Below are 12310 nucleotides of genomic sequence, written 5' to 3'. Positions count from 1 at the left end.
GCAGCTTACAATAAGGCCACTTTTTAAAATTTATATACAGGAAGTCTGGAAAGCTTCAGTTATAAAATGAAAAGTAGGACATTGTACAAATTATTTTGTTTGTGTATTTGCAATTCAAGAGTTAGCAAAGGCAAGAGTGCTACCATATTAATGTATTTTTGTTTTTAAAAAAAAGTTTCTTAACAATATGGTGTAACTGTGTAAGATAGTTGACTTAAAGCAGTGTTTATTTGTTGCCTAAAGAGGCTCTAACTACTCCAGTTACCAATTTTACTTCCATTACCTAACATGTTTAATCTCCCTTTCCAATTAATTGTTTACATTAGCCCCAAACTTTGTTGCTCCTCAGCATCATACCTTATTCCTGCTTATTCCAGACTCAACCCACTTGACCTAAGTTCCCTTCTCCTTGGCCTCCTCACTTACACTCCTACCCTGTATACGATCCTCATTTCTTGTCATCTCTAATCCTTACTCCACTGTTCTCCTGATTCGATTCCCTTTGGTTCCAGGCCCAAGCATAACATTAACATACATCTGATTGCTAAATCCTACCTTGTAACTCAAATCCCTCTAAAAAAAAAAGGATGTGCAGTATAAATGGAACACATGACTTCAGCTTTGTGAATTAGACCACATAATTCACAAACCTTTGATTTATGCAGCAAATGTCACTGGTTGATTTTTCAACAGCCCTACTGTGTATCCTCTAAATAATATCCCCTTCCATTACTTCCAATATATTTCCAATTAAAGAAACAACGGCTTCAGTGACAGATTCCCTCTTATTTAGGATGTTTCTTCAACCCAATCAGACTAATGATCTAATTACCAGAGTTATACAAAAAATATTTTTGTTACTTTACCTGTGCAACTAGCCAGTCTATCAGCTTGTTTGCCATGACCACTGACTTATAACTTCTCAGATGGTAGTCTTTATCTCTGCATATGAGAATCATATCAGTTAACAGTATAGTTATACACAAAAACTCAACATGGCCTATGCTACAGATATGACACTTCAATCTGACAAATGTTTAGTAAAAAAAAAAGCAACCCTCTCTCCTATCCTGCAATTGCTTTCACTATTAAATATCTATCAAGCTTCCTCTTAAATTTGTCATCATTATCTGCTTCCACTGCCATCCCAAGCAGCTTGATCTATGGATTTTCCATCTTTGGAGTAAAGGAGTTAAATCTAAACTGTCTGTTCACTTCCCCTCTTCTGAGTTTGTGTCTGTGCACACGTGTACAGAATGTGAAAGCTTTGCTGGAGACTGAGTGGTGCAGTGGGTTAGACACTGCTCTTGCACCTCTGGGACCTGAGTTTGAGGCCAGCTCTGGCTGATGGGATAACATGTCTGCTGACTGAAAGTGCCTGATGGGCATGAGACAACAGAATAAGCCTGCTCCAAATTCAGCACTTAATGCTATTAATTTGGCAAGTAAGGAAGCCTCAGGATAACTAGTGTAAAAAATGTAAAATGGCACCCAGATTCAGTATACGATGCTCTCCTGAGGTTGGGGCTGTGGCACATTTTAGAGCTGTACTCTACATCTAACTGTGCAGACCTGGGAGTGCTCGATACTGACACTGGGTGCCTGAAATGGAATCCGGATCATTAACATCTTTCACCTCGAACACAAAGTTCATTAAAAAAAAGTAATGTTTTGATATTGCCGAAAATAAAAAAGATCTTATATCAACAGGGCAGTAACCCATTGGTTATTTGTGCAATTTTCTTTTTTTTTATTTGTTCATGGGATGTGGGCGTCGCTGGCAAGGCCAGCATTTATTGCCCATCCCTAATTGCCCTTGAGAAGGTGGTGGTGAGCCACCTTCTTGAACCGCTGCAGTCCGTGTGGTGACGGTTCTCCCACAGTGCTGTTAGGAAGGGAGTTCCAGGATTTTGACCCAGCGACGATGAAGGAATGGCGATATATTTCCAAGTCGGGATGGTGTGTGACTTGGAGGGGAACGTGCAGGTGGTGTTGTTCCCATGTGCCTGCTGCTCTTGTCCTTCCAGGTGGTAGAGGTCGCGGGTTTAGGAGGTGCTGTCGAAGAAGCCTTGGCGAGTTGCTGCAGTGCATCCTGTGGATGGTACACACTACAGCCACTGTGCGCCGGTGGTGAAGGGAGTGAATGTTTAGGGTGGTAGATGGGGTGCCAATCAAGTGGGCTGCTTTGTCCTGGATGGTGTCGAGCTTCTTGAGTGTTGTTGGAGCTGCACTCATCCAGGCAAATGGAGAGTATTCCATCACACTCCTGACTTGTGCTTTGTAGGCTTTGGGGAGTCAGGAGGTGAGTCAGTCGCCACAGAATACAGAGCCTCTGACCTGCCCTTGTAGCCACAGTATTTATGTGGCTGGTCCAGTTAAGTTTCTGGTCAATGGTGACCCCCAGGATGTTGATGGTGGGGATTCAGCAATGCCGTTGAATGTCAAGGGGAGGTGGTTACACTTCCTCTTGTTGGAGATGGTCATTGCCTGGCATTTGACTGGTGCGAGTGTTACTTGCCACTTATCAGCCCAAGCCTGGATGTTGTCCAGGTCTTGCTGCATGCGGGCACAGACTGCTTCATTATCTGAGGGGTTGTGAGTGGAACTGAACACTGTGCAATCATCAGCGAACATTCCCATTTCTGACCTTATGATGGAGGGAAGGTCATTGATGAAGCAGCTGAAGATGGTTGGGCCTCGGACACTGCCCTGAGGAACTCCTGCAGCAATGTCCTGGGGCTGAGATGATTGGCCTCCAACAACCACAACCATCTTCCTTTGTGCTAGGTATGACTCCAGCTACTGGAGAGTTGTCCCCCTGATTCCCATTGACTTCAATTTTACTAGGGCTCCTTGGTGCCACACTTGGTCAAATGCTGCCTTGATGTAAAGGGCAGTAACTCTCACCTCACCTCTGGAATTCAGCTCTTTTGTCCATGTTTGGACCAAGGCTGTAATGAGATCTGGGGCTGAGTGGTCCTGGCGGAACCCAAAATGAGCATCGGTGAGCAGGTTATTGGTGAGTAAGTATCGCTTGATAGCACTGTTGACGACACCTTCCATCACTTTACTGATGATTGAGAGTAGGCTGATGGGGCGGTAATTGGCCGAATTGGATTTGTCCTTTTTGTGGACAGGACACACCTGGGCAATGTTCCACATTGTAGGGTAGATGCCAGTGTTGTAGCTGTACTGGAACAGTTTGGCTAGAGGCGCGGCTAGTTCTGGAGCACAAGTTTTCAGCACTGCAGCTGGGATGTTGTCGGGGCCCGTAGCCTTTGCTGTATCCAGTGTACTCAGCTGTTTCTTGATAACACATGGAGTGAATCGAATTGGCTGAAGACTGGTGGTGGTGGGGATATCGGGAGGAGGTCGAGATGGATCATCGACTCGGCACTTCCGGCTAAAGATGGTTGCAAACGCTTCAGCCTTGTCTTTTGCACTCACGTGCTGGACTCCGCCATCATTAAGAAAGGGGATGTTTACAGAGCCTCCTCCTCCTGTTAGTTGTTTAATTGTCCACCACCATTCACAACTGGATGTGGCAGGAATGCAGAGCTTTGATCGGATCCGTTAGTTGTGGAATCGCTTCGCTCTGCCTATAGCATGTATGTAGTCCTGAGTTGTAGCTTCACCAGGTTGGCGCCTCATTTTTTAGGTACGCCTGGTGCTGCTCCTGGCATGCTCATCTACACTCCTCATTGAACCAGGGTTGATCCCCTGGCTTGTTGGTAATGTGTTAATGGTAGAATGAGGAATATGCCGGGCCATGAGGTTACAGATTGTGCTGGAATACAATTATGCTGCTGCCGATGGCCCACAGCACCTCATGGATGCCCAGTTTTGAGCTGCTAGATCTGTTCTGAATCTATCCCATTTAGCATGGTGATAGTGCCACACAACACGTTGGATGGTGTCTTCAGTGTGAAGACGGGACTTCATCTCCACGAGGACTGTGCGGTGGTCACTCCTACCAATACTGTCATGGACAGATGCATCTGTGACAAGTAGATTGGTGAGGACGAGGTCAAGTAGGTTTTTCCCTCGTGTCAGTTCACTCACCACCTGCCGCAGGCCCAGTCTGGCAGCTACGTCCTTCAGGACTCGGCCAGCTTGGTCAGTAGAGGTGCTACCGAGCAATTCTTGGTGATGGACATTGAAGTCCCCCATCCAGAGTACATTCTGTGCCCTTGCTACCCTCAGTTCTTCCTCCAAGTGGTGTTCAACATGGAGCAGGATTGATTCATCAGTGAGGGAGGACGGTAGGTGGTAATCAGCAGGAGGTTTCCTTGCCCATGTTTGACCTGATGCCATGAGATTTCATGGGGTCTGGAGTTAATGTTGAGGACTCCCAGGGCCACTCCCTCCTGACTGTATATCACTGTACCGCCACCTCTGGTGGGTCTGTCCTGCCGGTGGGACAGGACATACCCAGGGATGGTGATGGAAGAGTCTGGGACGTTGGCTGAAAGGTATGATTCTGTGAGTAGTTCTATGTCAGGCTGTTGCTTGACCAGTCTGTGGGACAGCTCTCCCAATTTTGGCACAAGTCCCCAGATGTTAGTGAGGAGGACTTTGCAGGGTCGACTGGGCTTGGTTTGCCTTTGTCGTGTCCGGTGCCTCGTGGTCCGATGCCGGGTGGTCCGTCCGGTTTTATTCTTATTATGACTTTCTTTAGCGGGGTTTTATAACTGAGTGGCTTGCTCGGCCATTTCAGAGAGCAATTAAGAATCAACCACATTGCTGTGGGTCTGGAGTCACATATAGGCCAGACCGGTTTCGTTCGCTAAAGGACATTAGTGAACCAGATGAGTTTTTACGACAGTTTCATGGCCACCATTACTGATGCTAGTTTTTTTTTAATTCCAGATTTTATTTCATTAATTGAATTTTCTGATCTCATTGTGGAAATAATTCCCTTTAAATTTACACATAGGCCAGGAATTTCCTTGGAGCTGCTCTCACTTCGCCACCTTATCTCGACCAGTAATGCAAATTACGTGGATAATCAGGGCATCCGCCATACTTCCGGCGAAATTACGGCAGTGGAAATGGAGCAGCTCCAAGGAAATTCCCGGCCATAATTCCTTTATTTCAAAGAACCAGTGCAAAAATGCAACAGAACACATTTAAATTAAATTAAAATTTACTTCTTGGTATAAAACTGGGCCTCAGACCACCTAACAGACTTTTTTGCCCACAACATGCAAAGCTCCATTTGAAATATAACCAATACAAATAACATTTATGCCTTGGATACAGAATTATAATATAAACAGAACAATCTTAGGATTCATTAAACAACTATTTTGTTAAGCATTTAATTAGGTCAAACCATTAAATAATTAGATTGACTTGAGGTGTCTAGGTCCCAGGGGAAACAAGTACATTGTGTTTAACCTCAGCCACTCCTTAAACAAAAGCTTTCAGTTCATCAACATTCTTCAAATAGTGGAAAGAATCCTTCAGAAAAATATCAAGCACAGAAAGTGCTCCATCATTAGCTTTGGGACATTGACAGGCTGCACCCGGCACCAGTGCTATCATCAATTGCAGTCTGGAAAATGTTTCCATTTCACAGGAAGGAAAGCCTATGTTACTTTTTGTTACCTATTCAAACTTTACTAGGCCCACATTGCAGCCTAATTGATTTACAATCAGCTGACAGGAAACTGAAGTTGGTTCTCCATGATGTCAGGAAATCCCTCTCTGGCAATGCTTTCTTACAGATAGAATTAGATTACACAGATAATACATATTTAACCCAATTAGATTTTTTTTAATATGCATACATTACTTTAAAACACACTTTAAAAAGCTTTTATAAAAAGTAAACATTTAAGATGATTCAAATGCAATTATATGGGGTCACAGGGCATTGGTGAAAACTATTTATGGTAAAAGTATCCACTGCAGGCAAACGTTCACTACAAATTACAATCATATAAATATATACTTTTTAAGATTTTAAGTCGAACAGGCATTTAGAAAATATCTAAAGTGACTCAAAAAGACCAGGATCATGCACACCATGACCAACATGCACAGCATGCTCTAAATGTAATCAGTAGGGTGCCGGAAGATTCCATTTTAAATAAAAGACGTTTTCAGCTGCTCATCGGTTTACCAGAATGAACAAAGTCTACAAACCTTGTAAGCAGACTTTTGGTTTCCCGCCCCAAAACATGTCTGTCTTCACTAATTAAAAAAACGTTATTGAAATGATCTAGTCTCTGCTAAAAACTGCAATCCTTGTTTGAATATGCACCGGAGGATACTGTATAGTATATTGGAAGAGAACAATTCATTAAGAGGAATGTATTCCATGGCATAAATCTCCACTTTGCTTCTAGAACAGGTTTCTTCATAGTGTGATATCATTTGTGCAACAAAGAACAATTACTAAAAGAAAATAGCTTCACATCTGAATTGTATTCTGGGCTGAAATTTGTGTATGAAAAAGATTAAAATTCAATGGTAACATTAATTATATTATGGAGCAAAATTCAAACAACTGAAGCATTATATACCGATAACCAGACAAGTGCTGTAATCAGAGCTTTTCATGGAGCACTGCAGATCACTAAAGGGGTTAAACTGATTAACTTTGGTTTAATCATGAACAAATCTCCTACCATTGTAGTGTAGCCTGAGATTGCTTCTATGTTATTACAAAGTACACAACATATGCAGGGCCCCGAGTGCTCAGTAATTTTGACTGTGGAACTGGCAGAGTTTTGTCTTTGTCATGGAATTTCTCCCATGTCTTTTCTTTCCTTCCCCAAACAGCTTTCACTACTGGAACCAATAATTAAGGTACCAATACCAATGGAATCAGCCAACAACAATCTTCTAATCCACATTAATTTGCAGTTTAATGATTTCCATACAGCTCCTTAATTAGATGGCTTTGCAGAAGCTCTGAAACCAACTTATGAGCCCCTGATGGGTGCTCTTTGTTCAAAATGTTTAAAGTGCTGGTATTTACAAATTATGGCCTAGCCTTTTCGCTTTCCAAACCCAATTCATCAGCAGATCTGGGGCAGGCAGAGGTGGAAATCAATTCAGGGATGCTTCCCAATCATTTGAGTGCCCAATCCTTTCAGGGGAAACTGCACCTACACATACCTACCGTTGGTTAGTGCATGGTAATGATGTGCAAATGGAGAAAATAGAGCCTCCACTGTGTTTCCCGCCACTTGCTTTCTTGGAACGCCAGATGCTGCAACCAGGCGTTCGGAGGTCGGCAGTGGGGGCACCAGGTCAAAAACTGAAGAGGGGCCCGTTCAAGCATTCTCAGAGGACAGTTGTGCCCAGAACCCATAAGTGTAATGCCATATTCTTGAAATCATTTTTTGTTATACAAATGCAGTTCGCTGGCCACCTCTCTCCCACTGCGACAGGCCCTGAGGTTTGTTGCAGCAACTCCCTGGCAGAGACCAGGGTGCCCATCTCCCATATGTAAATGAGCATAGGGCCAGAACTATGGCTGGAGTCAATGGGGCAGGTCCCCTCTCGCTGATGGAGGGCGGGCGGGGGGGGTGGGGTGGGAGTGAAGGCAGTGAGCTAAGGCCCGTAACTCTTAGTATGGTGAACACTGACATTAAGTTATACCCATTTGCAATTCCAAAAATGTATGCTCTTGTCTGTTAAATTTGCAATGATGCCTCCCCATCATTTGAGACAAGCATATGTTATTGATACAGTAACATCATCGGGTTACTGTATCTTGCTGTCAACAGCAAGCACTGAACTTATCAGCACTTGAAACATACAAGGATATAAAATACTGTAAATTTAAACTTTAATTTGAAATGGGAAAAGTTGTTTGAATAGTATTTAAATAATTAGGTTCCACTCGTCATGTCAGGAATATAGGAACACAGGAACAGAAGTAGGCCATTCCGCCATTAGAGCCTGTGCTGCTGTGCCCATTAAACAAAAAAAACCAGCTTATCCAGACTCCACTTTATATTTAACTGTCACATTTTTAAAAATTTGTTCTTGGGATGTGTGCAACGCTCACAAGGTCACATTTATTGCCTATCCCGAGTTGCCCTGAGAAGGTGGTGGTGGGCCTTCTCCTTGAACTGCTGAAGTCCTGTGATGATCGTGTTCCCACCATGGTGTTAGGTGGGGCCGTCCAAAATTTCTCTTATGATTCTGTTCTGTAGCATTTTTTTTATAACTAAGTGACTTGCTAGGCCATGTCAGGGGGGCATTAAGAGTCAACCACATTTACATCACGTGTAGGCTGGACCAGGTAGGGATGGCAGGTTCCCTTCATTACTGAACCAATTAGGCTTTCATGACAATCCAGTAGCTATGGAAAATAAATTCTTGGTGCTGGCCCATAAATTACCAGACTTATTGAGTTCACTTTCCCAATTGGCATGGTAGGCTTTCAGCTCATGACCATAAACACGACACTACCTGTCTCACCTGAATTTTTACCTAACCAGGTGAGACAACTAGATGTTGAATCACATCTGTTACTGTGAAGAGCTGAGCAGCACAGCGGAAGACTCAAGGGCAGGTGTCCAAAGCAAAGTAAATAGTTTAATATGTCCAATTTTCTAAACAAAGCTGATCAGTTCAGTATTGTTTCTTATGGTATTTAAAATATTTGTCATATTTCTTATATTGGGGGTATTTTAAAAATATTTATTACATTGAGATTGGACAGACTTATCACAGAGTTGATAATCTTTTTGAGCAGAAATCAGCCTTGTGGTTCGTAGAATTCTGGGGGCCCTAGTTATTTCTACATTACAACAGTGACTACACTTCAAGAAGTACTTCATTGGCTGTAAAGCGCTTTGGGACGTCCTGAGATCGTGAAAGATGCTATCTAAATGCAAGTTCTTTCTTTTATATGTATGTGCAAAAGTTTAATGGTTTTAGGACTCAACGGCTAACCTGTGCCAGAATTCAAACTTCCTTTTCATGTTAATCATTAAGTCAAATGTTTAAAGAAATGCGAGCTCTAAAGTAATCACCAGGCATTGTTCTGTGATTTTAAAATGCGAAGGATTCGAAAATGTCATTTCCACACCACCTGAGGAAGGGGGAAGCCCCCGAAAGCTTGTGGGATTAAAAATAAAATTGTTGGACTATAACTTGGTGTTGTAAAATTGTTTACAATTGTCAACCCCAGTCCATCACCGGCATCTCCACATCATCTCAGCTCTAAAGAAGGCAGTAAATCAGTGAAATGCCTATTGTTTACCAGCTCACTGCATACAGCAGGTTTCATTAGCACTCTGTTCAAAGTGACACAATATAAATTGAAATAATACTTTCTTTTACTTACTTGATCACGGGAGTAAAGAGACTATGGAGTCGGTAGTAAAGCCTCACACCCTGTTGAACAAAAGAAAAATTATTTTTTCTGCTGGGAAAAAAAATCACAAGTAATTTAGACACTCCAATTAGCAATATAGTATTTATTACTTTCCTATTCCTTATTCTTCTCTGACTTCAGGGATTGTGTTATTGATCTGATGCCCTAATTATTCTTCTGTACCATGCTTTCTAAGTACTTCCTAAAATTCCTTTGTCTTTTAACATATACACAATATCAACTGCATTGCCCTCATCAACCCTCTCTGTTACCTCATCAAAAAATTCAATCAAGTTAAACACTATTTGCCTTTAACAAATCAGTGCTGGCTTTCCTTAATTAATGCACACTTGTCCAATTGACTATTAATTTTGTCCCAGATTATCGTTTCTAAAAGCTTCCCCACCACCGAGGTTAAATTGACTGGCCTGTAGTTGCTGGGTTTATCCTTGCACCCTTTTTTGAACAAGGGTGTGACATTTGCAATTCTCCAGTCCTCTGACATCACCCCCATATCTAAGGAAGATTACAGCACAGAAGGCGGCCATTCGGCCCATTGAGTCCGTGCCGGCTCTTTGTAAGAGCAATCCAGTTAGTCCCATTCCCCTACTCTTTCCCATGGCCCTGCAAATTATTCCCTTCAAGTATTTATCCAATTCAATTTTGAAAGCCATGATTGAATCTGCTTCCACCACCCTTTCAGGCAGCGCATTCCAGATCATAACTACTCACTGCATAAAGAAGTTTCTCCTCATGTCGTCTTTGGTTCTTTTGCCAATCACCTTAAATCTATGTCCTCTGGTTCTTGACTCTTCCGCCAATGGGAAGAGTTTCTCTTTATTTACTTTATCTAAACACTTCATGATTTTGAACACTTCCATCAAATCTCCTCTTAACCTTCTCTGCTCTAAGGAGAACAACCCCAGCTTCTCCAGTCTATCCACGTAACTGAAGTCCCTCATCCCTGGAACCATTTTAGTAAATCTTTTCTGCACCGTCTCTAAGGTCTTCACATCTTTCCTAAATTGCAGTACTCAGAATTGGACACAATACTCCAGTTGGGGCCGAACCAGTGTTTTATAAAGATACAACATAACTTCCTTGCTTTTGTAATCTATGCCTCTAGTTATAAAGCCCAGGATCCCGTATGCTTTTTTAACCATTTTCTCAACCTGTCCTGCCAACTTCAAAGATTTGTGCATAAATACCCTCAGGTCTCTCTGTTCCTGCACCCCTTTATAATTGTACCATTCAGTTTATGTTGTCTCTCCTCATTCTTCCTGCCAAAATGTCTCACTTCGTACTTCTCTGCATTAAATTTCATCTGCCATGTTTCCACCCATTCCACCAGCCTGTCTACGTCCTCTTGAAGTCTATTACTATCCTTCTCAATGTTTACTACATGTCCAAGTTTTGTGCCATCTCCAAATTTTGAAATTGTGCCCTGTACACCCAAGTCCAAGCCATTAATATATCAAATAAATATATACAAATCAACTGCATTGCCCTCATCAACCCTCTCTGTTACCTCATCAAAAAACTCAATCAAGTTAGTTAAACATGATTTGCCTTTAACAAATCAGTGCTGGCTTTCCTTAATTAATACACACTTGTCGAAGTGACTATTAATTTTGTCCCGGATTATTGTTTCTAAAAGCTTTCCCACCACCCAAGTTAAACTGACTGGCCTGTAGTTGCCGGGTTTATCCTTACACCCTTTTTTGAACAAGGATGTAACATTTGCAATTCTCCAGTCCTCGGGCACCACTCCCGTATCTAAGGATGTTTGGCCAGACCTCTGTAACTTCCACCCATACCTCCCTCAGCAACCTAGAATGCATCCCAGGTACTTTAAGTACAGATAGTATTTCTAGTACCTTTCTAGTATCTCCTCTTTATCAATTTTTAGCCCATCCAGTATCTCAACTACCTCCTCTTTTACTATGGCTTTGACAACATCTTCTTCCTTGGTAAAGACAGTTGCAAAGTACTCATTTAGTACCTCAGCCATGCATTCTGCCTCCATGCGTAGATCTCCTTTTTGGTCCCTGATCGGCCCCACCCCTCCCCTACTACCCGTTTACTATTTATATGGCTATAGAAGACTTTTGGATTCCCTTTTATGATAGCCGCCAGTCTATTCTCATACTCTCTCTTTGCCGATCTTAGGCAATAAATGCTGGCGTTGCCAGCCAAGCCCACATCCCATGAATGAATTTTTTAAAAATTCCTTTTTCACTTCCCCTCTGTACTTTCCATATTCAGCCTGGTTCTCACTTGTAGTATCAACCTGACATCTGTCATGCACCCCCTTTTTCTGCTTCATCTTAGTCTCTATCTCTTTCATCACTCAGGGAGTCTGGCTTTGGTTGTCTTTCCTTTCCCCCTTAAGGGAATTTTGCCTGCCAATCTTTGATTTCAATTTACCCAGGCCAGATCCATTCTCAACCCATTGAAATTGACCTTCCTCCAATTAAATACTTTTACTCAAGATTGCTCCTTGTCCTTTTCCATAACTAATCTAAACCTTATGATACTATGATCACTAAATGTTCCCCACTGACACTTGCTCCACTTCATTCCCCAGAACTAGATCCAGCAATGCCTCCTTGCTCATTGGGCTGGATACATACTGATCAAGAAAGTTCTCCTGAACACACTTCAGAAATTCCACCCCCTCTTTGCCCTTTACACTATTACTATCCCAGTCTATATTAGGATCGTTGAAGTCCCCCATTATCACTACTCTATAGTTCTTGCACCTCTCAGTAGAATACACCCAGTAGTGTAATGGCACCTCTATTGTTTCTTAACTCTACCAAATAGATTCTGTCCTTGATCCCTCCAGGACATCCTCTCTCTCCAGCATATTCTCCTTAATCAATACTGCCACCACCCCCCCACACTTTTTCTCCTTCCCTATCTTTCCTGAAGACCTCGTATCAGGAATATTTAGTACTTAATCCT

The 12310-nt window shown here is 42.4% G+C and overlaps 1 protein-coding gene across 5 annotated transcripts in view; it reads right to left on the bottom strand.

The window, feature by feature from the left end:
• Positions 1-12310, bottom strand: part of prex2 (phosphatidylinositol-3,4,5-trisphosphate-dependent Rac exchange factor 2) — a 428462-nt gene that overhangs the window by 266811 nt on the left and 149341 nt on the right. For all 5 annotated transcript variants that reach the window (XM_067980312.1, XM_067980313.1, XM_067980315.1 and 2 more), the window contains exons 13-14: positions 9314-9363; positions 867-942 (exon numbers count right to left, since the gene is read on the bottom strand). In XM_067980312.1, coding sequence (XP_067836413.1) covers positions 867-942; positions 9314-9363 — 126 coding nt within the window. The remainder of the gene's footprint in view (positions 1-866; positions 943-9313; positions 9364-12310) is intronic.

Source organism: Heptranchias perlo, chromosome 3 (genome assembly GCF_035084215.1).
Source record: "Heptranchias perlo isolate sHepPer1 chromosome 3, sHepPer1.hap1, whole genome shotgun sequence".
Classification (NCBI taxonomy): Eukaryota; Metazoa; Chordata; class Chondrichthyes; order Hexanchiformes; family Hexanchidae; genus Heptranchias; species Heptranchias perlo.
Note: the sequence above shows the minus strand (reverse complement) of the source record. Positions and strands in the feature narration are given on the sequence as shown.